Source organism: Astatotilapia calliptera, chromosome 20 (genome assembly GCF_964374335.1).
Source record: "Astatotilapia calliptera chromosome 20, fAstCal68.1, whole genome shotgun sequence".
NCBI lineage: Eukaryota > Metazoa > Chordata > Actinopteri > Cichliformes > Cichlidae > Astatotilapia > Astatotilapia calliptera.
In genome coordinates this window covers 13,522,540-13,549,331 of record NC_137441.1, presented here as the reverse complement: position 1 = coordinate 13,549,331, position 26,792 = coordinate 13,522,540, and the positions used below count along the sequence as shown (strand labels likewise).

General features: G+C 39.5%; 2 protein-coding genes and 1 long non-coding RNA gene across 5 annotated transcripts; 1 reads left to right on the top strand and 2 right to left on the bottom strand.

Moving 5' to 3' along the window:
- Nucleotides 1-11: 11 nt before the first annotated feature.
- On the bottom strand, nt 12-8,778 carry rbsn (rabenosyn, RAB effector). 3 transcript variants are annotated; one of them, XR_013904032.1, is made up of 13 exons: nt 8,455-8,778; nt 7,148-7,436; nt 5,883-6,017; nt 5,689-5,789; nt 5,551-5,596; nt 5,295-5,456; nt 4,927-5,189; nt 4,668-4,738; nt 4,473-4,559; nt 4,271-4,373; nt 3,140-3,244; nt 1,876-3,044; nt 12-635 (listed from the first exon to the last, which is right to left on the bottom strand). XR_013904032.1 is itself a non-coding variant. In XM_080294515.1 (12 exons), the coding sequence occupies exons 2-12, from the start codon at nt 7,308-7,310 to the stop codon at nt 1,929-1,931; spliced, it is 2,352 nt and encodes a 783-aa protein (XP_080150641.1). In that variant the 5' UTR covers nt 7,311-7,436; nt 8,455-8,778; the 3' UTR covers nt 223-1,928. The 3 variants fall into 3 exon arrangements, 2 of the variants coding, with proteins under 2 accessions (XP_080150641.1, XP_080150642.1); XM_080294515.1 differs by having other exon boundaries at nt 223-3,044; XM_080294516.1 differs by lacking the exon at nt 12-635 and having other exon boundaries at nt 1,750-3,044; nt 7,148-7,417; nt 8,455-8,747.
- Nucleotides 8,716-26,133, top strand: LOC145422755 (uncharacterized). The gene is made up of 3 exons (XR_013904033.1): nt 8,716-8,852; nt 25,412-25,522; nt 25,663-26,133. It is a non-coding gene; the product is annotated as an uncharacterized LOC145422755 (long non-coding RNA).
- trh (thyrotropin-releasing hormone) lies at nt 10,071-12,420 on the bottom strand. The gene is made up of 3 exons (XM_080294517.1): nt 12,288-12,420; nt 11,708-11,915; nt 10,071-11,351 (listed from the first exon to the last, which is right to left on the bottom strand). Exons 2-3 carry the CDS (start codon nt 11,895-11,897, stop codon nt 10,729-10,731), a joined length of 813 nt encoding a protein of 270 aa, XP_080150643.1. The 5' UTR covers nt 11,898-11,915; nt 12,288-12,420; the 3' UTR covers nt 10,071-10,728.
- Nucleotides 26,134-26,792: the final 659 nt, after the last annotated feature.

Below are 26,792 nucleotides of genomic sequence, written 5' to 3'. Positions count from 1 at the left end.
ATGCAATCACATTTTACTGCAGACAGTTTTATTAGTGCTGAGATGGAATTTCCTAACATTTCTAAATCGCTGTGTCCATTTCAAATATTTTCATTTAAATGCAGAGATGTTAAATTACTTTCAAAGATAAAGATCAGCAATTAATATTAATGAATCTCCTTGTGTTATTCACACTGTCAAAACATTAAGGGTGGTCACGTGCTTTGCTAAAAATTTTCTGCAGATGTTACAAACACAAAAAACTCTACGAGGAGACTGAAAGCACAAAAAGAGAGTCATGTTAGGACCGGCAGAGCAGCACTCAAGGTGATAATACTTGCTGGCATTCATGTAGTGTTAATATATGTTTGACCAAGAAAAAGAAATTAACCTAAGAATTTATTTAGACTTAACAAATATGAATGACTTCCTTACACAATGGAACTTCAGTGAACTTTAGATGTTTTATGCCTACAGTGTCCCTTGGCAAATAGTGTTTCGTACCTGCTGGGTGAACTGGTTGGATGAACTCTGAATGGACATTTCAGGTGAAACTAGTGATCAGATAACAAGCCGAACATACAGATCTTAGCTGTGATGTCCGACGTGCCGGGCTACCAGCTGAACAACACACACGTGCAGCCAAAATTCCTGTACTGTAACAAAAACAAAAAAACATCAGGTTGAGGAAGCCTTTTTTTTTGGCTCCCTGTTATATAAGATGCAGCATATTTATTGGATGACATAGCAGGTGCAATAAACTGAAGATTTTGGGAATGAAAAAGTCGGGTTTGACACCTTCATTTAGTTTAAGAGTTAATTAACTGGCTGACTGCAACAATTGTAATTAAAACGTTTGCTAGTCAGTGTAACATTAAGCTACACTTTTTTTTAGTGGCAGGCCACATACATGGTTTAATTCTGTGCAATGCATCTTTAACTACGCTTACAAATCTAATTGGTCCAGGCGTATTGACTAAAATTATAATTCAAACACTAATAACAACTTTGTCAAATAATCTCTTTCCTTCAAACACTGGGCTCCCCAAATTTTGTAGTAAGTGTTAAATTCCACTTCTTGTTTGATAATAACATGGTCATTTGGACTGAGTTATTTGTGGGAAAGTTGGATGTAAAATAATGTGCGCTTTAGCTCTTTGCTAAGGGATAAATGAAAAGCAGGAAGTACAATTACTACAGAATGAAGCACCAATACAAGACTTCAAACATCAATGAAACAGATTTTACACATTAAAGTCTGCAAATTTAAGACATTTAAAGCCATTTCTCCAGAGAGAGCGGAGTAGTTTCTGAAAAAACTGTAGTCAGTTACCAACTACAAACCCAAATCTCAAGTTGAACTGTGCTTCATATAGGCAGCAGGTTTTAATAAGGTAGAAGAAGCACTGTGTTTCTGTAGTATCTTTTTTTTGATCTGGGGGGGGGGTCATCACAGGTCTGCCAGTGCTATAGGAGTGCAGTGCTATGATAGGATGTGTGAGCTCATCTTTATAGCTTTGCAGCTATGGCAGCGTTTTGACTTTGTTCAGAGCTTCTACTGAAGAACCATCTGACTGTCTCATTTAACATTTGTTAAAAGTGACATTGTTTTATCTTCATTTGTTCATGTTTGCATTTTTACAGCTGGGCAAATAGCTCCAGACATGCCTAAACAAATTCACTTTTACTCACAGTGCTCTAAAATTGTACATGTGCATTAGATTTGAGCCCTTGACCTAAACAGGCAAGGAAGCCTAAGAAGATGTTTGGAAATTCAGGAAATGACTACTGAAGTCTTGTATGTATTTTTGTTGTGGCATGAACTTCATTTGTGATACAGCAGACCTCACACAAATTAAATTCTGTGGGCTCAGAAGTCGCATTAAGTGAGCTAACCTTGTGGGACTTGGTAAGTAGCAGGTGATCAGGAGGATTTTGAGGGAAATGTGTCAGTGCTTCTTATTCTTATTCTTCTGCTCCTGGAGGGTTTTCTGTAGCTCTTTTAGGTTCTGTGTCAGAAGGTCAACCTCATCGAGACGCCCGCTGAGCTTTGCATCAAAGATGTAGGCCCTAATGTTGTCTATCTGCTGTAGCAGCAGCTCCTCCTCTATCATGTCCACATCCGGCAAGACCTCATCTTTGTCATCCCCGTCAAATGGGTTAGTCGAGACTTCTGGAGAATTTCCTGAAGCCTCTAGGAATGGGTTACCTTCATCTGTGTCATCATCCTCAAAGGGGTTGCGTGAAACAGTCTCAGCCTGTTTGTCCTCCTCTGCATCTTCATCTTCATCAAAGGGGTTGTATTCTTTCTTTCCGTTGGTTACCTCTTTGTGGTCCTTCTTGATGTCCTCAAAGAACGGATTGGATGGATCATCTTCGGTGGGTGTGGAATCATCCTCTTCAAAGGGGTTAAGGGAGGTGTTATTCTGGCCTTCACCGCCAGGAGGCGTTACATGGCCTCCTAAGCTTCTCAACCTTGGGGGAGACTCCTCCTGGCTTGTGAGAGCAGGGAATGCTCTAAAAGACGGAGGACTTCTTTCTGCCTTAGGAGTCAGCTCCTCTGCTGGTATGTCCTCCTCTCCCTGGTGACCTCCAGTTGGAGTGATATCTAGAGACCGCTCCCATTTATAGGATGGCTCGAAGGAGTTTACAGCGGAGCTCCATTGCTCTTTCTCCTCCCTTTCCCAGGTCTTCAAGCGATGCAGCTCCCCCTGCTGCAAACTCTCCTCTTGAGCAAGCTTTTCTGAGAGCGCAAGAGCAATACTGGTCTGCTGCTGGTCATACTCATCCTGCAGCTGGCGCAAGTTCTCCTCTAACATGGCTACTTCGTCTGTTCTCTGAGCCTCCCGAGCTTGACGAAGGAATGACTGAATGTTCTCGATCTGCTGCAGAAGGGGGTCTTCCAGTTCGCCACGTGTGTGGACGGAGTCCGCGGAGGGAAGCCAACCACCAGCTTTGGTAATTCGTGGCTCTCTGGGGGCCTGTGGCAGCTCTCCATTGGCATTCACAGGTGGACGGCTTCTTTCCTGTCTCTCCTGCCTCCTCTTCAGAGCCTCCTGTGCTGCCTGTTGAGCAGGAATCACATGTGGCTAAATGTGTTAACCTTCATCTGTCCAGCGGAAAAAAATAATAGTAACAACATACAGGAACACAATCGTACCAGTCTTTCTTGTTGCAGTCTCTTCTCTTGTTCCCGTTTCCTCTTTTCTTTCAGCTCTTCATATTTGTCCTTAGTGGGTAAAGACATCAGACCTAACAGCTTCTCCTGAAACAGAAGACACAAAGAATGGGCAGATTCATACAAATAAAGAATTCCAGGATGAAGATATGTTGCAGAAACAATGTGTAAATGTACTGTAATGCAATGATAAACGGAAACATGCTGCTCTTAAAAATTTCAGCCCCAGACAACATTACAGCACATATAGCATATTATATTTGTGGTACAACACATTTTTCTCTCAATGAAAAGCTTTGTTTACAACAGCAGACTTTCATCAGCTCAACATACAATATGATGACTGAAGCAGAAACAGATTTTACAGACTTGGCAGGTTGCTCATTATCAGTGAACTCCTGTAAAGTAATACTGATAAGAACATGGCAATAGGCAAAATGTGCTACAGGTCATGAACTGATTTTATATGGACTATCCCTTTAAGATTACAGTAAAAACACTGATACAGTTAAATCATTTCTGGTATATGATAGTCATACTACAGAGAACCCTGTTACTCTTATTTCTAGCTACTGCTATCTTGGAGCGTTGAATGATTCAAAGTTTGAAATAACTTTTAGTTATCTTATATTGGGCCATGTCAGTGCAGCCAAGCCATTTTAGCTCCACCCCCCTTCAGGCCAACTTTCTTCTGATTGGTTTACTCATTCAAACAGAAGGTTTGAGCAGAAGATGGTTGGGTCTTCTATGCCCACTTTGACCACATGAGAGATAATCAAACTAAGCATAATATAGAGCCAAGAGGAACTGTGTTTAGAGCAGCCTGAAGACGGAGCTTTTGTGCTCATAGAGATCACTTCTACATTCTTTGACCTCATTATTTCAAATTTTATTATAAGCCTGCAGTTAATTAATTTTCCTGCAGTTTAGCTGCTGGCTGAAGTACAGGAAAGTGGTCATTCCTCCAGAATTTCATTACAAGGATGGATGAAGAAACATTGTGTTTCTTCATCCATCCTTGAAATTTCCCCTTGTGGGACTAATAAAGGTATATCAAATCAAATCAAATCAAATCAAATTGTGTTTTTATGTATGAGTGGAAGTTGTCCTGACCTGGACAAACAGCGTGGCGGTATAACGGATCATTTTCTGTAGCTGGAGCACCTTCGGATGTGGTTGTGGATCATCCTTCAGTCCTAGTGTTAAGATCTTCTTACTAAAAAGAAAAGAAGCCAATTTAATCTTTAATAATGGCATAGTTGGCAAACACGACAAAAGTTTCATTTTGAAGCTGCCAGTCATGACTGCCATATACCTCAGAGCATCGATGAGTTCATAGTATTTCTGGACTTCCAGTCTTAACCCACCAGCAGTGTCAAGATTGTAAGTGGTTTCTCCAGCACTATAAAAGTGTACAGATGACAGCAAGTACTAAAACCATCTCTCCAAACTGAAAAATAAGCAGCTGTTATAAGAAAGTATGAAGAAGTACTTTTTAAATGTGGCTTACTTGAGAGACTCAGCCATTCGGATATACTCTGGAGCCTTTTCATCCACCTTCTCCATGCACATCCTCAGCCTCTGTCAGGAAGACAAATTCAAAGCAAGTAAACAACAGGAAGCTCCACAAGAAACACATTAAATGACAGGAAGGATAGAACAAAGCAAACTCGAGAGGTTGCAAAACAATTCTTAGAATCGACCGCAATGCAAATGGGAACAGATAAAGAACCTGATCTTCACATTAGGAATTAAAGTGATAAACTAACCTCATAAAGTTTCACTATATCTGGCACATGGTCCTTCTCTTCTAACTTCTGCTGTCTCTTCAGAAGTGTGTCCATACAGTGGTGACAGCAGCGAATCTTCTCATCATCCTTTTCCTCCAGCATGGAGGTTACACTGCTCAAACTGCTGATGCTGCCTCTCCTAGAGCCCATCCCGCTGCTGCCACCTCCCGCTGGTGGAGACTGGGACTGACTGGGACTTCCGGGTACACACAGTGCTTCTCGAGTCCCAGCGATAAGCTTCTCTGTTGAAGGTTAAATAAAAAAGACATGCAGCATTATGACACTTATAGAGAGACTTTTGAGATCTGACAGTTTTCTGTATTTCCCAAGTATTTGTTCATGCTTACGGGCCAGGGGTAAGGGAACAAACTCCATGCACTTCCTACACATGATGGACCCGCAGAGGCGACAGTGATGCCGTCTGTTACGTATGTTGAACTTGTTTCCGCAGTCGGGACAAAACGGTACGTCTGAATCATTCACCCATGACACTACAGACTTCTCAATGGCTACAAAGAGGGATACATTTTTATTATTTAAAATATTTTATGAAGCACAGTTACATATGTAAAGAATATTCAGAGTTATAATGAAAACTCTAACCTCTGATCTTAGCAGCATCTGAGTTGGCTCTGTCAAATGATGTCAGCTAAAACATCATAGTTTATGGTAAATGAGCTGCAAATTTATTTCCAGCAACAGAAGAAAATAAATTGTCTGAATGAGGTAATGTAAGCAAACCTTTTCCAGTCTAATGATGAGCTTGTTGACCTCAATGACATAATGATCTATCCTGGCTGCCCGGTGCTTTTTAAACAAGTCCAGATGACTTCTGGTTACTCCTAAAAAGCAAAAGAAAAATATTTTTTTAGTGTCTTGCATTAACAAATATTGTTGGTTAGCAGTGCTACAGATGACAGGTTTTGCAGTCTCACCCAATTCCTGAGGCTCCCACATGTATGGGTCCACTCCACCATAGTAGAAGGACTCATAACTGCCAGTATCCGGTCTGTCGTCCCCATCCCTCTTCAGCAGTTTATCTTTGGCTTTCTTTGCTTTCTGAACCAAACCTGAAAACAGTGAGACAATACGTACAATGAAACAGTGCGTAAATGTATCCTGAAACTGTGATTCTTACGCTGATCCAGAGTTAATATTTATAATGACCACATTTTCAGTTTATTCATCCATCTTTCAACATGTGATTGTTGTTATCATGTTTTTCTATTTTCAAGTTCATTACAGTACTATTAATATGCAAATGAAGCCAACCTGCGCATGCATCCTTCTGGCCTTTTCATAATTCAATCATATTCCTATTATGTAGAAAGTTGCAGCAGCCAACACGGACTGCAAATTCATCCTGACAGCAATTTCCTATAATCCAGTACAGCAGTATTCTTATATTCAATTGCACTGTTTATACTTCTCCTTTTATATGTAAATTGTGTGTGTATATATATATCCCCTACAAGCCACATGATCAGACTCTAGATATTTTTTTCTACTATTGGCTCTGTATGATGTAAATGAGATGTACTTAATATGTTCATCTGCAGCACACAGCTCCTGTAGTGACCATATAAGACTCATCCACACTCTTAGAGGAATCTAAGCTTAAATTCTTCACTTCTAACAAAGGATAAACTTCTAGCTGACCCAAGACCCAGTATAAGATAAACAAGAATACGTTTAACTTGTGACTAGTCACACTAGCAGGGTCCACAAATAATAATGGTAAATGGTAAATGGCCTGTATTTATATAGCGCTTTACTAGTCCCTAAGGACCCCAAAGCGCTTTACATATCCAGTCATCCACCCATTCACACACACATTCACACACTGGTGATGGCAAGCTACATTGTAGCCACAGCCACCCTGGGGCGCACTGACAGAGGCGAGGCTGCCGGACACTGGCGCCACCGGACCCTCTGACCACCACCAGTAGGCAACGGGTGAAGTGTCTTGCCCAAGGACACAACGACCGAGACTGTCCAAGCCGGGGCTCGAACCGGCAACCTTCCGATTACAAGGCGAACTCCCATAATACTAAACTTAAAATGAATAATAATAGGTTTCCTTTCAAAAGCACTTTTTTTCCAGACTAGACAGTACACTGTACGATTTTGTGTCTTTAGAACACAACAGGAGTAAATTAGCCCTGTAGCCAAAGAGTAAATCACATAATCTGCTACTAACTTTTTAGCTGTCCCCGAACATGGCGGTCATCTCCAGAGTGCTCCTCTTCATAGTGGTCTTGGAGTTGGTAGAATGACTGGAGGTCCTTTAGGCACAGTGGGCAAAGAAAACCCTCCTTTACTTCACCTGTGCCCCCAAAGGGGGGCGGGTAGCTGGAGGCCATGACAACAAGTGTCAGTGCTGCTGCAGAGGGGGTGCAAAGTGGCACGTTCTCACTTCGGTCCACATCTCATGGGGTGTGCAACCTACCCCACAGTAGCTCCATAATGCCTGAGAAAATCCCAGGATACTGAGGAATGAGAGAAGTACACTGAGGCCACATACAATACTGAACAAAAGACTTGAGCCACCGATAATTTCTTTATATTTGCAATGCAAAAACGTAGTTTGTACAATTCTAACAAGCTTGTAAGTCAATATTTGTTATGACCAGATTTATTCTTCAATACAGGATGAACTCTCTTAGGCAAACGCTCTTTTAATTTTTTTGGTCATCTTCGGGAATTTTTCTCCACGCCTCTTAAAAGAAATTCAAGGCTCTTCTTTGTATGTTGGCTGTCTTTTGTTCTATTCTCTGTCAAAATTACCCCCACACTGCTTCAACACTGTTAACGTCCAAGTTCTTCAGAGGCAAATCCACGATTGATAGTGTGACAGTGTGTGTTTTTCTATCCAGGTATGCTTTTACTGCATTAGAGGTGTGTGTTTGGGATCACTGTCATGTTGAAAAATGAACCCACTGCCAATCACACGCTTTCCAGATTCTATTGCATGGTGGCTCAGAATCTGGTGATGCTTTTTTGAGTTCACGATTCATTCAATTTTGCCAACATCCCCAACACAGCTGGCTGAAATGCAGCCCATAATCATGGTTTTAGACACTATTATACCTCTCCGTGGGGCTCCTCCATATAAAATAATGATCTGAATCAGAACCAAAACCAAAACTGTTGGTCTGAGAAGAGAGAATGTTTGTATGCTTGAATGATCCATAAGTGTTGACTTAACTCAATTTTAAGCTGCTTAAAAAACAAAAATACATTCCTCTGAGTATTGAACATCTTAAAAAACATTAATACATTAATTAATACTTACATTTAAGGTAATAATATTGATTAGAATACTATTATGCACATTCAGATAAATTACTATTACAACTGCATTATAATAGCTGAACTTAGCTTAAGTCGACCCACGCATTTAACGGGAAAAAACGCTTAACTGGACGGGAAGTATTAGGTTCCCTAGCTGCATACCAGAGGTGTTTTACTAAGTGATAGCTGGATACGAGCCATGAAAGGACTTACCTTTATTGTTTATTATTTAGGCTAACTTTGGGCGCCGTTATACCACACAGAGGATGTGGCGTTAGCAGGAGAAAGCTAGCAGCTGCTCTCGCCTTCTTTTGCAATCGTTTCTCCCCTCAAGCTGTTCGAAAACGCGACATTAACAAACTTCCAACTGCACAAAAGCAAACAAATGCCTACTGACTATTGGACGCGATAAAAAAAAATCTGCACTTAGCCTACAAATGAGCCCGACAGTAGCTGTGTTGTTGACAGTTCGAGTTTTCACTGACAGAAGCACAACAGCAGCGCCAGCAGCCCTGCCTGGTCATGTGACTGACATCCAGTCGGTATGGAAGGAGAGGAGGGACAAAACTTGATTTTGCGGTTGGCGCTCCATCAGGAAAGTTCTCCGCAATGTAAGTACATATTTATTATATCCAACTTTTGGTTGTCTGTATTTTGTGCAAACCTGCACTGCTACCGTAAACAAACCATTTTTTAACTCTAACAACAGTTTGTCATTCCCGATGGAGGGTGATGGGAAAAATTCAAGGCTGGATAACTAAGGGTGTGTTTTTTGTGGTTGGGATGTGTGGTTGGGTTTGGCCAGCTTCATTAACTGCAACTACGAGCCTTAAGGTGAATCCAGCTGTACTGTGTAACCCTAGAACCTTTATTTGATCCAGTTTCAGTTTGTATAAGCTACAGGTCCCTAGTTTTATCCTACAGCATTTTTTTCACTCGTTAAAACACAGTTTAAAGGATTCTTGGAGTGTGCACTTAGCTGACTGGCATTTATTGACAAGAGGGTACGAAGCAATCCACGGAGAATAGGTGAATAGTATGGACTCCCATCTCAGTTTCGACCTGTCTCATGGGCTTCACAAAATGATATATTGTGCAAATATTAATTTTTGATTTTCTTTTTCAAGAGAACATTCTTTAATATTCTTTTTAAGCATTTATAATTACTTATTATCACTGTTGGCACCAAGAGCACAGCCTGTCCTGGTGGCTCACAAGCCGTTTTATTGGAAGGGCTCATAGACAAAAAGTGATGCAAACACTAATAGAATCAATCTATCTATCTATCTATCTATCTATCTATCTATCTATCTATCTATCTATCTATCTATCTATCTATCTATCTATCTCTCTCTCTCTCTGTGTGTGTGTGTGTGTGTGTGTGTGTGTGTGTGTGTGTGTGTGTGTGTGTGTGTGTGTGTGTGTGTGTGTGTGTGTGTGTGTGTGTGTGTGTGTGTGTAGCTCATTATATAATAAACATTATATAATAAACACTTTGCCAGTCCACTGGCACTTCTGCTAGAGTTGTGAGTGTTCGGCGAAACATCTCCAATATTAGGTTTCCATCGTTAACTCACATGCTTGATGAATAATTTGCATATTGATCAGGCTGGTGGACAGCTGCTCCCAAGGCTCTGATGGAATGAGCCTAATTAAGCTGGGGAGTGGATATCTGACACACTCTGTCTGTTACTGAACTGCATAAATCATTCTCTAAGAGGCTTAGGCAGGGTGACTACTTTGGACTACATACTAATTAGGCTTGTGTTGAATCAACAGTTTAATGGTGCACCATGAAGCATTGCATTTGCTGGAACTAAAGCAAACCATACGTTTTTACCAATGCGTTTATTGTCCAACAAAAACATTGGTGGCTGACTTTAAGGCAATGGCAGCTTTTAATTTATAACATTAGCTTCAAATTACGTAAACCATGCAGTAATGTAGAAAAATAAGCAGTGACACAATTTATTTGCTGTGATATTCATTATATTTTACATGAGTAGAAAATAATGAAACGCTAATCGAACAGTGGAGGGAGCTTTTATGTGTAAACATAGACACTTTAATTTGATCTTAACACAAGCTGAACTGACGAGCGCCTGTTGCCTCACAGAGGCAACATCGCTAAAACCATCTGACTAATGTTTTAATCATCTGCCTCAATGTAAGAATAAATAATCTCATGTTATTTATATCGATAGCTATTAAAAGATCAACATATGGCCCCAACCCTTCTGAAAAAACAAAACAAAAACGTCTGTACAGCTAAATAGTTATTCCAAAGTTTGGATGGCAATTACGCATGAGCTCTCCAAGAAAATGTCAGACAAATGGCTTGCGGTAATGTCTCAAATGTCTTCAAAAGAACAAGCGGTGGCACAAAAGGTTTAATGATCTTTTTTTCATTTTTTATAATTCATTGTGGTCATTTAATTTGTACATTTATTTGTTTACAACACAGCGAAATACGCACTCCTGTCTAATCTACTCTCCATCCACTAAATCCTCATCCGGTGCAAACCTTTTACCCGGGTGTTGTCTCTTCTCCTCACCGTGGCCCTTGTTAACGTTGTCTAAAAAGTCGAGCAGCAGGCTGGTCTTGCTGCAGCTCGCAGGGTCCAAAACGTCACACGGACTGTTTGTGCCTAAATCCGGACTCGAGTTATCCCAAAACCGTTTCCCAGGGTGCTGACGCTTTTCCATCTCAGCGAGGTCTTCTTCTCCATCCGCGTCCGCATCCCCGTCACTGTCGCCGTCCTCATCCTCTAGAAGACGCTTACCTGGGTGCTGGCGTTTGCTGTGCAGCACCAGGTAACGCTTGCCTGGGTGTTGCCGTTTTGAAAGTTCACTGAGCAGGAGGATGGGGTTGTCAGAACTGTGACCCGCCGTGGAGCGCTTTCCCGGGTGCTGCCTTTTCTGCAGCTCTAGGAAAGAGTGCGTTTCATCTTCGCGCTTGCCCGGGTGCTGTCTTTTTTGAACATCAAAGTACTGTTCATCCTCGTCCTCTTCTCTCCTTCCTGGATGCTGCCGCTTCTCCAAATCATCACTATATCTCTTACCAGGGTGCTGTCGTTTTGTCACCCATTCTGGCTGAGAGTAATAGCCGTCTGGAAGAAAACAAGAGAGGAAAGTGGCTCTTAAATGTTTCAGAAGTCACTGATAAAAACCCGGTTTCTCTCTACCGCGTGCGCAGATAGTCGACCTGTTTCTTTGATTATTTATTTATTTATTTTTTAATTATAAAGGAGACATATTCTCTTGCATTGCCGATGTTAACTGTTTAGCAATTACTTAAACAAAATGTCTCCAAATGATACCTGAAAAGTGCGCACGAAACTGTAAACTACTGAGAATGTGCTGCAACTTTCAGGTACATCTAAGATATACCCGAAGTATCAGTATCGTATGAAATAAGATTTTATGACATTTTCTTAACTCAGAAAATAACATATGTTTTACGCACCATTTCTTCCGTCTTCATCCTGCAGCTTTTTGAGAATGGACCGTAACAGGAGAGTCTCTGCTCTCTCTAAAATAATGTCGTCTATGGTCTTTCGGTCAGTCTCATCCTCAGCAGACATGCTCTGTCCTCCAGACACCATCAAGTTGCAGACCGTTAGAGATGCAAGGATAAGCAGACATGTCGACTTCATGGTAATTTAGTTTTTCGTCTGAAACAGATCACGGCAGATAGGAAATATTAAACAGAAACAATATTAGTCTACTCTGCGCCACTGTATTTAAGTCAATTTTGGGACCAGACGTTTCGTTTTTGAATATAATTTTTTAAGTACAATTTTTATTTTTATTTTTTATCTTGAGAAATCCAGTTTTAGCAAAGCTGCTAACCAAGCCTTTGAGGCTTTGAGATCGCAGCAGCTTTGAAGATTGGTTTTTACAAAGAAATCTAAGAGAACTCTAAAGTCTCACCAAATAAATATGAATAAAACATGATGCATGAGATCTATCCAGATCAATTAAAGAGCAACCCTTAACCAGCAGACATATTTACATTTCCAATGAGATTAGTCTAAAAGCCTCACCTGGTAAAATATTGTCCTTTCCCCAGTTTCTGGCACTACCGGCAGTGATAATAGTTGCTTTCAGTCGCTTGCAGCAGTTGGTGACCTTAGAGGCCAAGTCTAGAGGTATGAGCAGATAACTTTCCGTCCCGGCATTTATACGAAACGGTCACTGTCGTCACACCAACACTGGAGTAATTTTTCAGGATCCTTCGTCCCTATTGATGTCACCAAGTCGTGCGCAACTGGATGTGGTGAATGATCGGCCAATAGGAGCTTTTGCTCGATATCTATCTATCTATCTATCTATCTATCTATCTATCTATCTATCTATCTATCTATCTATCTATCTATCTATCTATCTATCTATCTATCTATCTATCTATCTATCTATCTATCTATCTATCCGTCTGTCTGTCTGTCTGTGTGTGTGTGTGTGTGTGTGTGTGTGTGCAGTGAAATGTAAACAAAAGCAACAACAACAACAACAAACAAACAATGACAGACTGACAGAAGGCAGGATTTATGTGAGATTTATGTGATGAATATGTGAAAAAAAGAACAACTTTATTTTTAAAAGTTGCAAAATTCATTTGAGTGTAATGCACTAGTTTATAATATATATATGTCTCTGTGTGTATTCCGTGCTTTTTTTCATTTTATTTTAGTATGTACTGTTTTTACTGCTTCTCTTAGATGATTACATAAACGGTCAGTATCTTATCATAAAATGTGGACATCTCCCATGGTGTGCCAACGAGGGCTGTAGCATGATGTGGGCTATTCATGCTTTTCTTAAATACCCTTAGGTCATGGGGCTCAGGAGGGTGGGATCACCCCATCTGGTTCTTCTGAGCACATACTGTATAGCCTAATGTGGTTTCTGGTCACGAAGCAGCAGTGCTGAATGTATCAGAGGTGGGTCTAACAAGTTTTACATGGCTGAGTGGGATGTTGACTCACTAAGCAACCAGAACAGGCAGAATGTGAAGTCTTCTGAAGCAGTTTTATTGTTTAATAACCTCTAGATATGTTTTTCCCTTCTCTTTCAACAGAATTAAATGTTACCCAAACCTGATTGTTCCACTCTGCCTGGCACTATCATATATGTAGCTATAGCTCATCAATTGCTTTAGTGTGTGATCTTACAGTATCTAAGGTTCACTAAAGCTATAGGTGGTTTTCACTCATTGCTTCACATTTCAAATCACATTCAGAAAGTGAAAATAGTCCACTTTTTTCTGGTTGTATTAACTGGACCAGAGCTGGCTATACTTAGAGTATTTCCACAGGTGAAAAACCCACAGGTGAACTTTACATATTAATGGGTCATTTCATGCAAATGCAACATCAGCCCTTTTCTCACAGTCAGGTGTCATTTGCAAGTGTTTGAAAACAGCTGCAGACATTTGCTTCCAAAGTTTCTTTCTGTACAAAATAATATCTGCAGTGCTTGAAATTCATATCATTCATATAGCTGACAGGCAAATACAGTTGGGTGCTTTTATAATAGCTGGTCTTGGTTATGAGGGCTTGACTTCAAAGACGTTTTTAAGTAAATTGCTGACAGCAATAACTCTGGATTGTTTATGAAACTATGTATTTCTTCAAGAAAATAGTTATTGTCAGGTAAATTTTGCGCTTGTGCTGCCGTTTTTTATGAGACTTGTCTTGGACTACATTCCAGATCTCATTAAACTACCTGTATAAAACTGCCTGTGTCCATTATGTAGAGTCATATCATTCCATCATCTGGATGAACTCCTCTCCAGTCTCACTCTATCTGTGATGAATGTCAGCATGAATTGAATTGAGTGTGTAATGCTGTAATTGCCTGCTTTCAGTGTGCTGTCACGTCCAATACTTCAAGCAGGTTTGAAGTCACATGGTTAAAAATAGCAAATCAATTTTAAAATCATTCTTTCCACTGTTTTAATGAGTTTTACCGAAAGTCTAACTTAATTTTTTAATTTTTATCAGTCTCAGTTACATATTTCTGTGACGCTGAAATAATGATATTGTTAGTTCAGTAACAAAATGAGGTTAATGATTGGGTTAAAAGGTTTTAAAAGTGTTCACAGAATGTACAAGCCCACCACTGAAGCTTCTTTCCATGAGCAGTGTAAAGAAGGAAGGATAATTTCCCATAAGGACCAGTCTCTGTCTGATAGTGTGTTCTTACTGCGCTGCTTCAAACTGACACATAAAGTGACAGTAGTACAATTAGGACATGTCTGATCTGTATAGGCACCTCCTTACACCTGTCATGTAGTTCCCTCCCTCGTATAATGCTGAGAGGGCAACTACAAGTCTGAAGGAACCAATTAATTGCCCAAGAGTGTACATAGTTGGTTTTTAAGCAGTTTAAAAGGGTGGCATGCGCTTCGATCAGTGAAAGTCTTGTGATTCCACAGAACGTGTTCAGTGAATGTGGTGTCCTCGTGAGTGCAGATGTGAAACAATTAAAGAAGATGGAGTGAATGCTGCAGGTGTAGCGGCATTTAAAATATTCTCCTCTTATCCCTCTTAGACGTGGAATAAAACACAGCGTCCTTTCTTTTCATTCACTCTCATTCATCCTCCACAAACACTTGACACGAAAAACTTTTAGAGGTGGGAAATCACAGCATTAGAATTCTGGGCTGCATTACGTACCTCAGGAGGAGGTGATAGGTTAAGTGTACACCCTGTGCGTTGGGAGAAAATAATAAGACTCATTACCCTCTGCACTGTGTTTGCTCCAGCCTGGTTCGGTTTAGGGTTGTATATAGTCACAATGAACTTCTTCTTCTTGTTAAGAAACTTGATGCATTGCTGTGTGTTGTCCTGATTGTCTATCTGTATTTGGCTGCAGAGATGAGAAACCCCTATCAGATTTATTTTACTATTATTAAAGTATTAAAGTCTGCTTTGAAAAGGTCATACCACAGGACAGTAAAACATAAAACCAGTTAAATTAAATGAAAAAGACATACACCAAAGTGTAAATTTATATATTTTGCTGCCATTTACGCAAAATATATTTCATGTATAGATGACTTTTTATTCTCAAGTTGACAGTTACTAAAGGGAAACTCCTCAAGGCAGCCAATGAGTCAGCATAAGAAAAATAAGGGTGTGGAGCAGAAGGAAGAAGTGCAGTAATCCAGTATTCTTTCACAATAAGTAAAAGGACAAAAGGCTGGGTATAAACTAAGGAAGTATATACAATCTGTAACACTATGGCTTATTGTTCAGTCTGAGATTTTTGATTATTATATGTTATACAAAGTTTGTTTTACCACAGCCAATTAATAACCAGTTATAACACTGATTATTCAGGATGATTAAGTTCAGTAAAGCTAGACTGAGTTTACTTTGTTTTGTAAAACAGAACCCAGCTCCTGTTGTGTGTCTTCAGTGTGCAGATCAGGAGAGTCTTTTTCATGAGTCGACTTGGTGTCTGTTTGGAAGTCAACATTTATGGTAAAGGAAAACAAACACACACACTCAGATCATGTATACTGCAATATACCATCATGAATACTGCACACAGAGCCCTTAGACAAATACTGCTCACATTCACTTAAATTGCTTCACCTGCTATCTCCTGAGATCCAAATTTTCAATAATGGGTTTTCATTGACGCAAATTTCTTTCAGCAGGGTGATTTATCAAGTGTTAGGCTGACCGTGATATCATCCAGCAGGATGTGATCTGTATTTAGATCATCACGTGTATTTTTTTGGACCTACTGAGCGGTGAGACAAGAGTAAAAAAAGAATCTGCTACAAATGAGCATAAATATATAAAACAGACATGTCTAACTGTCGGCTCTGATTTCCTCAGGCACGCTAAACAAAGCAGTGACTTTAAAATGAAGCACTCGTATTTCACCGTTATTTTAAAAACCTGTGAAAAAGCAACATTAAGATTCCTTTTGAGTCATCTTTCTGAAAATCTAACATTCACGGTGCTTTGTTTTCTGGTTGAATGACACCATCTTCAAAGTAATTTGCAAAATAGTGCAAATATTAGTTTCTTTATTTGAGATTTTTTAGTCAGGCATCTCAACAAGGAAGCCCAAATCACACACTTTTACATCTAAGTGATAATGCCCATGTTATTATTGTGTGACAATCTGCATAGGGAGGACTTGGCAGTGGATGTGGGGACAACAATACATTGTTCAGATTGAATTTTAGATCATTACATCTTAGTAAGCCATTACCTATGTTTTCTAATTATTTGTCATGGTAACAGAAAAAAATCTCAATTTTTTGTTATTAATGAAGTGTTTACATTTATTGGGTGCCTTTAATGACATAAAACAGTCAGCACCAGAACCCTGAATAGGTCATGGTTGATTTAATCAGGAGTTAAGATTGTAACATTTGAGGAATAAGCTTTTAAATGTTTTGTCTTTGAGGAATCAGAGAAGTAGCAGAAGTAGAAGCTGACAGTGATCTATAACATATAACTGGTATCGGCCTTATGTTGTCCAATATGCACCAATACTAAAGCATTTTTTCTTCATAGATGATAATGCAGAATAAGACAGTTGCTGTCATTAGGAAATGGTGTCAATACATAGGAGTTAAGCAGACAGGGGTACAGATTTAGGCTGTTGTTCATAAGTTAATGACCAGATTGTGGGAAAACATGCTGTCAACTTCAGAAATAATGACCAGATTATTTCCTATCTGTCACTCTGTTATCTTAAATGCTTATCCAGTTCAGCATAGCCTGAGGGGCTGGAGCTTATCCTAGCTGTCACTGGGCAAAAGTTGGGCTGTAACCTGTACAGGCCGCCAGTCAGGGTTAACACATAGAGACAGACAAACAGTCACAGTCACACTCAAACCTACAGCTGATTTAGAATCATTAATTAACACAACATGTATGTTTCTGAACTGTAGAAAGAAGCCAGAATAACCAAAGAGAAACCATGTACGCACAGGGAGAACAAGCAGCATTGGTATCAAAACTCCAGCTTCAGTTAACAAAAGGGATAGGGATAAGGCGATTAAAAATGCTGGTTGAGTAACTGGCTTGACACTTGACTTGGCACAGACAGCGTTGGAGGAAAGAAGCAGAAGACTGAGGTCTGAACATATTTCACTTGAAAGGTCAGCTGAGTGACCAGTTCAAGATGCTGAGATACTCCACTGAACATTTTAGAGGCTCCAGTGGGCTTACAGCTTCTGATTTGTGTAATTTTAGCTACAGTACCCATGTGAAACCAAAATATCAAAATATCTACCTCGGGAGCTAATATCGTTTTCTGAACATATCTTAAAGGTTAATAAAAAATGATAGGACAACAGGAAGACATATGCCACACGGTGAATGGTGCTCTTCTCTTAGAGACTTTGAAAAGCTGTATAAATATGTACCATTTCTTTTAGGATGAAGTAGGGCTGTGCGATATGACCAAAATCTCATATCCCGATATAAGAATTCTATCGTCTGATAACGATATAAATCACAAAAATGTAACATTTTCTGTAAATTCTGTGAATCTCGGGCAGCTCGACTTGCGGGAAGTGTTTCCAGCTGCGCGTCATGTAGCTGGAGTCGAGTGTTTTAACCGATGCATGAAACGATACATTTTTAGACACAAGTTGTAACGGCCGCCGTTTTCTTTGTGAGTATTTATTACACGGCGTGCTGCGGGGAAAAGCCTGTTCTAACGTTTGAGTCTAAGGTCTATTATTTAGCACCTGGCGGCTCTTTTTTACTTCTCATCCGTAAATAATCTGCTCTTTCACGTGATTCAGTTTATTGTGAAAAGTCTCAACAGGATCTTGAGCTTTATTGTGAAAGGTTTATGTGGAACATAAACAAGCAGACACGCGATGGTGTTACGTTGTTGCTAACCACAACGCATAAAAACAGGCGCTTGTTCGTCTGTAGTGTGGTTATATTAAATATAAGAGAAAGAGAGAACTTTAAGAAATTAATATAGCCACTACAGTGACCATCAAAACGATGAAAAAATATTGCCGTAAACAGTTTATTTTGCGACACCACGAAACAAACGATAGCGTAAAATGAAATGATAGACGTTTTTATATCGTCATCCGATATATATCGTTATATCGATCAGCCCTAGGATGAAGCGTGTATCAATCTAGAAAAGGAGAGCCAGTGAAAAAGTTTCCAGAAAGTTCCAGAAAGGAGAGAGTGGGTCTGTTGACAGGTGAAGTCCAACACCTCACTGCCAATGGATAGTCGAGAAGAAAGCAGCCAGAGGTGGCGAGTAAAAATACAAGACGTCTGACTCTGACACCAAGGGCGTGTTAGGAGCGCTTGAGACAAGCAATGAAGACAGACAACAGCAAACAGAGACACTAACAAATAAATAAACAATTCGTGTGTGGACGGCATGAAAACCCTGTCCCCCAAAAGTGACAGTGGCCTGACAGAGGTCACTGTGGCAGGGAATGAGTGACAGCTTCACAGGGTGTGCTGCTGGTGAAAGTGAATGTGTGGAAGAGGAGTGTGTCACAGGTCAGGAACACAGACCAGCTTTCGTAACCAGCTCGCCTTGCATGTTAATGTCACGCGGGAATATCATCACATTCACTCAAGGCGACTTATCACTCGTACTATTACTGTTTAACAGATTCACTTTGGAGTTCATTTAAAGACGGGCCAGAGCTGACGGTCTGCCTGCCATGCTCCATCACAGAGCTGTGCCAGTTGAATTGGTGAATTATCTTTGACTTACAGTCATTTTCAGGAAGTAAGACGGTGTTCATGGAGAAAGTGCTCAAAGTAAATACAAAAATGGGATCTTAAAGCCCTACCACAGTGGGTGATTTTACAGCAGCGCCCAGCAGCTGTTCAAGACCTTGATCAATCACAGTGATGACAACCCTGCAGCTATGAAATGGCTGTAGAGGGGGCTGTGGCATCAGCTGAAACAGTGTTTATTGCATAGCTAAGCTGTGCCATCTACACTGTGGACAGAGTGATAAATGTACACGTGTGAGGATCCAGAAAAGAATCTTTTAATTAAGGCGATGTTACGGTATTGGAATAAAAGTGAAGCACACATCTTCACATCAAGCCTATTTAACTTTCATGCACATATTTACAAAAGTTTTCCCATTTCCCACAAGTGCCAAATCTAAAGGTAATACTCACGAGAGCCGCTGGTGTGTCACAGAATTTTTAGTTTGCCATTCTGTGGCTAGGAATTTCAAATCATTACTCAAACTCTGAAAGCTGGGGTTGTTTCTGTTCCTATATTGACTGCTGCCTTATTTCCTCATTTTTCATTGCACTGAACAGTTACTCTGAAGTCACAATATGCACAGACATCACACTCCAACACACACACACACACACTCCAACACACACACACACACACACACACACACACACACACACACACACACACACACACACACACACACACACACACACACACACACACAGGAGGAGAGAGCAGGATGACTTTGCATTATTTATTTTCAAATTTCATCTCTGTCTTTAGCTGTGTGTCTGCAGCCTTGAGAATCCTATTATCTCTCAATAACCTGTGAGGCGCCTGTGTGTTTCTTCAGCCGGAGACTGTGATTAGTGCACTACTACCACATGCTCCAGCTCACTTATCACTGTGCTCGCTCTCTTCTCCTGAGTGTCTATCCCCCCTCGTCTTTTCTCCCCTCTGCCTCAGTCAGGTAGTGTCTGGGACCAGTTGTAATCGTGCTAGATTGAGCTGATCTTTCAGTCTCACGCCTGGCTCGATTGCAAATGTGACGTTTTAAATATTTAGTATTTCAAGAGTTATGAAAGCGAAAATATTTCTGGGAAAAAAATGAATAGAATGATAACAGCACTAAAGAGAAGATATATATCGTTTTTTCTTTGTAACTCAGTCCTTAAAGTGAAATACAGTTGAATAAAAAAATATCAGGGTGCTTATAGCTTTAAAACCTTGCTAAGAGTGGAGTATATTTTCTTAATAGCAGAACTTGGGTCTATTTGATCATGATTTCTTCTGCTGAGGTAGATTGCTTTACGAACATTAGCTGATAAGATTCAAACAGAAACAAATGGCTTATTTGGTTGAGCTGTTTTTACTCCTCTAATGTAAAAGGCTGATGGGGTATTGCTGTAACCCCACCGGGCAGCCATTGAGCACGCTTAAGTTTGTGAATGCAATTACTAGAGAAGGAAGTGTAGAATTTTCAAAATGATATCACAGGTGTATGTATTCACTATTTTTACTAAATCTTGTATGAGTTTAAGTCTCAGTGCTACATTTTGATGGTAGGATCAGAGTTTGGCCTAAACAACATTTAACCACAGATTGTCCTGGCTCAGCTGTTCAAATATCTGAGAATATAACTGTTTCAAGCACATTTATGAATCTGTGCTATGAAAAATTATGGAAGTACTATAAAGTGTCCAGTGAGTGGACACTTTATAGTACCCACCTTTATAATACATGACTATTTGTATTTCAAAGGGGCCTTGCAATGACCAAATATTCAATTCACTTCCATTCAGTTCATTTCAATTTTATTTACACAGCGCCAAATCACAGCAACAGTTGTCTCAAGGTGCTTTGTAAGGTGAAGACCCTACAATAATACAAAGAAAACAGAAAACCCCAATAATCGTATGAGCTATGAGCAAGCGCTTTGGTAACAGTGGGAAGGAAAAAATCCCTTTTAACAGGAAGAAACCTTCAGCAGAACTAGGCTCAGGGAGGGGTGAGCATCTGCCACGACCCGTTGGGATAAAGGAATAAGACGGGACAAAAGACATGCTGTGGAAGAGAGCCAGAGATTAATAGTAAGTCATGATTAAATGCAGAGAGGTGTATAGACACATAGTGAGTAAGGTGACTGATGAAGAAACACTCAATGCATCATGGGAATGACCCAGCAGCCTAGACCATTTCAGTGTAACTAAGGGAGGATTCAGGGTCACTTTAACTATATGCTTTAGCAAAAAGGAACGTTTTAAGTCTAATCTTAAAATTAAAAATGCTGTTTGTCTCCCAAATCCAATATGGAAACTGGTTGACACCCAAACTGCATTTCCTCTTTACTGAACTTAATATCTTTATTTTATTTTTTAATTTTACATCTGGCCTTAATACCACAGTGATGCAGACTGCTACCAAACATATACAGAAAAAGTTACTATCATCCCAGGAAGCATACCCCCCTTGAGGCCCATCTGAAGCCACTGTGGGCAGATGCATAGTGTGGACAGCCCACTGTGGTCCCCAGTACCAGTGTGAAACAAAGGACACATGGGCCCAAATGAGGCAGTCCTTAGTATGGCCTGACTGTGGGCTGCCCACTCTAACAAGAGACAGGTTCACAGTGGTTCCCCTCCAATCCTATCAAATAAGTTAGTCTGTCTTAGAAAATGCAATATGGCCTGATAACTTTCACTTCTGAGTTCGTTTGCAGAATATATCAATAAGATCCAGTTTAACTTCCATTTTACTGAGCTTGTGAATCATTCGCTGTCTCTCAGACTCACATTTCTCACAGTGTATATATATATATATATATATATATATATATATATATATATATATATATATATATATATATAATGTGCCGTTTGGGACCCACACGGTATAAAAATGTGGGTTTCCCTGCATGGACATGTGTGCTGGGACAGCCTGGCTGGACTTTTAAAAATTTTTTTTAACATTCATAAATGTTAATTGTATCAATACCAAGATGGTGATATTTTGTTGTGGTTGCCATCTTGATGAACCCCAAGAAGAAACACTTAGTTTAAGTAATAAAACCAGTCACAGGTGAAATAAATAACTCTGTTCATTTCACTACAACGTTAGACCAGATTTTTCTTCTAAAAGTGACTCTACGTACCTTTTCTGCAGTGTCATAGTTTCAGATTCAAAGGCTCCTGGTATCAAATCTTAAGATATATCCTCTCATTAAATTTCCACATACAGCTCAGAGATTTTATGTCACTTAGTTGTATTTTCAGCCCGCTGTGGTCCTCGTGGCAAAGTGGAAATGTATGAAGATGAAACAGAATAGCGATGTGCTTCCCTTGTATCATTATCTGTATGTGTACTGAGCTGTAACTGAGAGGTGTTTAGCTGTAACATGCAAACCATTCATCTTCTGTAGGTAACAGAGGGGGATTGCAGACACACCGCAGAGTCCATCTCCAGTATCTCCCCCAAAGATCCTTCAGTGTAGTTAATCTAATTGGGAGAAATGGTAGGCAGCCACAAAGCATATTAAAAGTATATTTATCACCAGATGTAAATGCCACAACATGCAAATGCCGTTATCTTCCTCACTGTCATTTCCCCCTGCGCAGAATGGAGCACTTATGTCAAATTTATTGCACGCGCACTAAGAAAAATGCTCCCACTGGGTTTTTAGAAATGGCTCATCAGAAGCTCAATGGAGCTTTAAAATATTTTGTTTCTAGAAATACTGGAAACCGCATATCTTGGCATCACATTTTCATCTTTCAGTCTGTTTTCTGCCCTTTAGTAAAATGGCCTAGATGCTCAAGTGAAATTGAGCAATAAAATAGAAAGCAAAAGAAAACCTATTTGATGGGGAAAAACAGTCAATAAAACCATGCTCTCTTAATTTGCTCTACTGCTGTCACACCTCTAAAGTAACTACCCACTAGTTGCTGTTACAGCTAAGCCTACGACACTACTCAACATTAATTTTTCAATGCTTCTTATGGGTGAGCGTGCTAATAACATCATCAGTATGGATGGTAAGTTTAGATACACTGTTCCAAAAAATAGTAAAGTCAAATTATTTTACTGTGTATTTTACAGTTGTGTACTGTTTTTCTAGAATATCATTACATTTACATAAGTAGACTGTGATCTGACACGTCAAATGTAAAATAACATAACATCACTGTAAATGTAATAAAACACAATTTACTTGTTTGTTAAATATATTTTGTTGTACATATGCATATTTAGATTGTAAAAATACATTCAGAAATGTCTCCCATCATGCCTTGGGACATGTGCTGCTGTTTAGATGTTCTTGCTTTATTGTTTATGGTTACGTTACTTTTAACTGTTATCTTGAATGTTGTGTTTACGCCGTGGTGCAGCGTCACTGACAGTTGTTTTGTAGAGAGAGTGCTGTATCATGAATGACTTCTGTTGTGCTGTTGTTGAACCTTGAGGCACATTGTAACACTGGCAAGTGTTTTAATAAAGAGCTCCCCCTGCCAGCTTGGGGTTGAATAATAAGCTCAATCTCTCTCTGTGAGCTTCTTTGTTAAGATTTCTCTGCATGCCACAATGTAAAATATTGCACGGACACGCTGTGCTAATTATATGTTTTGAAAAAGAAATGTAGAGGTAGGAATTGCAATTGATATAAATAACATGACGCTAAGCATCGGCCAATGAATGTCAACTAACAACAAGGTATGGCTGTGACCGTAGGAAAAAACCCTAATATGAATGTATTTTACTGTGTATTTTACAGTAATGTTCTGTTCTTCTAGAATATCATTAAAGTTACGTAAATAGACTTTGACTTCACATTTTGAATGTAAATTAACATTAAATCACTGTAATGTAATACAACATAATTGTCATGATTATTAAATGTATCTGTCTGTACATATGCATATTTAGATTGTTAAAATACATTCACAAATGTATCATGATTTCACAAATATCTGTCCGTTATTTGAAAGATTGAACTGTTGAATTCAAATGTAATGCTATGGAAAAGTATATAACATGATCCCTATAAGCTTGTGTTACATCACATAAGTATTATTATCATTGCTAGTTAGGGCGTTCGTGGCTCAAGAGTTGGCAGTTCGCCTTGTGATCAGAAGATTGCCGGTTCGGGCTCTGGCTCGGACACTCTCCGTCGTTGTGTCCGTGGTCAAGACTCTTCACCTACTGCCTACTAGTAATGGCCAAAGGGGCCGATGGTGCGATATGGCAGCCTCGCCTCTGTCAGTCTGTCCCAGGGCATGCAATCAATTATTATTTAAACTAACTGCTAACTGTATATTTCTGTACATTTACGTATTATGATTCATATTTCCACATTCAGTGACCTTGTTTATAGGTAATTTCATTGTTTGATCACGTAAAAATGTTCCTAATTTAATGTCTAAAAGCACTTGGAAAAGGCAGAATCCCATGTCAAATTAGCGCAACAAACTCTATTTTCATTATTGAAAATAACTGTATTTTTATGGGACAGTTATTTTCTGTTATTTTACGGTCGTATTTTGGCGCCCCAGCTGCCGGAACATTACCGTTGTTTTAGGATGTGTTTTTTAACAGTGTAGATTTCCACGTGTATCCCCAGGCACGTTATTGTGCCTTTCACTTGTATCCTAATCAAATACAGTAATTTTTCCATCCTATGGGAAAATATTTTTAACAAATATGCATTAGCAAACATGGATAGTCATACTGTTCTTATGCAGGACTATTTGAAATGTAATAAGCATTCTTTAGAGAACAAAGATAGCTACCCGCTTCGTGCAAAAGTCAGTCAGTTGCAAGAAGTCTAATTTTAATTACCCACTTGTAAAATACCAACCAAAAAATGAAAGAAAACAATTGAAATCTGGATGTTTATTAGGCCGTAGCATAACCCCCGATTTCTTCTTTTCCTCGTTGGATTTACCAGTGTGCTTAGGATCACCAAGAGGTTCACTTCCTGATCATCTTCAAGTCCTCGACAGATGGCTTCACATAATGTTTAAAACACTTCTTGGTATCATGCTGAAATTATTGCTGAATTAAGCCCTGCAAGCTGTTCATTCCCTGAAGACGTTGAGCAAACACCAAAACATAACATGTCCAATCCAGTGCTTTTCAGCTGGTATGACGTTCCTGCCCCGAAAAGCTGCCTTTGGACTATAAACATGTCGGTGACTGTGGCTAAGAAATTTTCTCTTTACTGTTGCTATACATATTAATTAAAGCATTTTCTGCATGTTTATTAGTAAACCTGTAATTTTTCTTTGATATTTGTTGGACAGGAAAGGCCTGTTCCTGGCATGTCTCTCATGCAAGAAAAATATGTGCATTCTGTTTCTGATTGCAGTGACATGCACTGTTGACAATATTAATGTGATGGTCTCCTCTCTGTGTGTGCTCACACATTTGTAATTCTGCTTGTGTGTTTCAGAGGCAGCGCCTTCTCCCGGCTCTTTCTCCTGCCCTCTCTTTGCTCCTGGAAGCAGTTCAGTAATCACTCACCTGTGTGCAATCGAATGTTTTTAGTCACTCACTAGTTAAGGTGAGTTCTATTTAAGAGCTCCCTCAGTTGCTGCATCTATTGTGGTAGTGTAGATCTGTTCCTGGTGTTTTGGGGTTTTTTGAGTTTGTAAAAAAAGTCAGTTTTTTACCTTTTGACTTACCTGAATCTGCTCTTTGCAGATGACTCCGGTCATGGTGGATATGTGGGGAGAAACGTGTTTGGAAAAATGGAAGTCTGTGGAGAGGAAGAGACTCAGCGAGGGAAAGCTGTGTAGAAACAGACTTGTTATTCATCGATGCTTCCCGCCCAGAAAGAAGACATTCAAACAGTTTTCTAGTTGCAGTTCAATCTTTATTGCCTGTGAAAACATCTGTGTGCAAACAAAATCCGTTGAACTTTTATTTTTGTATTCTAAGTCTAATTGTCGGTTCATGACAACTGAACTTTGTTTCCATGCCCAGTGACAAGTGCAAAACATTCATATTGTGCACAACAACAGTAATTATTGCATTATTACTGTGTGATTTATGTATTTATAATATAAAGCAGTCGACATGGGAAAAATGCTATAGAGGATTTTTACCAGTGGAAAGTGAGAATAAAAACAGGCTTTCTGTGGAGTTCCACATTATTGCCACAATTACACTGAACCTGCCACACCTAGGAACTAAACCCCAATATTCTTTCCTTCCCTTTGGGGACTGAATTTGCCATTTTTGAGTTTCCTTTGCCCAAGCCTAAAAGGTGCTGAGTCTTATTTCAACACCTGGTACTGTGCACTAGAAGCCTTGGCAGACATGGTCTAATGAAGCCATGTAGTAGCAGTACTACATTGTCTGCAAAATGTAATGTTATCCAATACTTCATACCATACTGCTATCCTATTATCACTATATTGACCCAGCAGCCTCCAGCTAGGCCTTGATCAAAAACACTGCTATGTGCAGTATTTCCATCTTTCACTCCATAAAGAATTCAACACCAGAAATTCATGGGCCAAGCATTTTGGAACATGTTTTTGCAAGGGATCAGATCATCAAACAAATTTTAATATTAGACAAAGATGACCCAAATAAATACAAAGTAAAATCTGTAAATGATGATTTTGTTGATTAAAGTTTTAAAGCTATCCAAATTCAATCAGCTGTAATTGCTCAAATGTAAATGCTCACTAGACCTAATAACTAGTTGTGTCAGCCCTGGCAGAAAGAACTGCAAAGATTAACAGTAGCTGGCCGTGAGACTTTCACATCACTGTGGAGGAATTTAGTTTTTTTGTGCAGAATTGTTTTAATTCATTCATTTATGA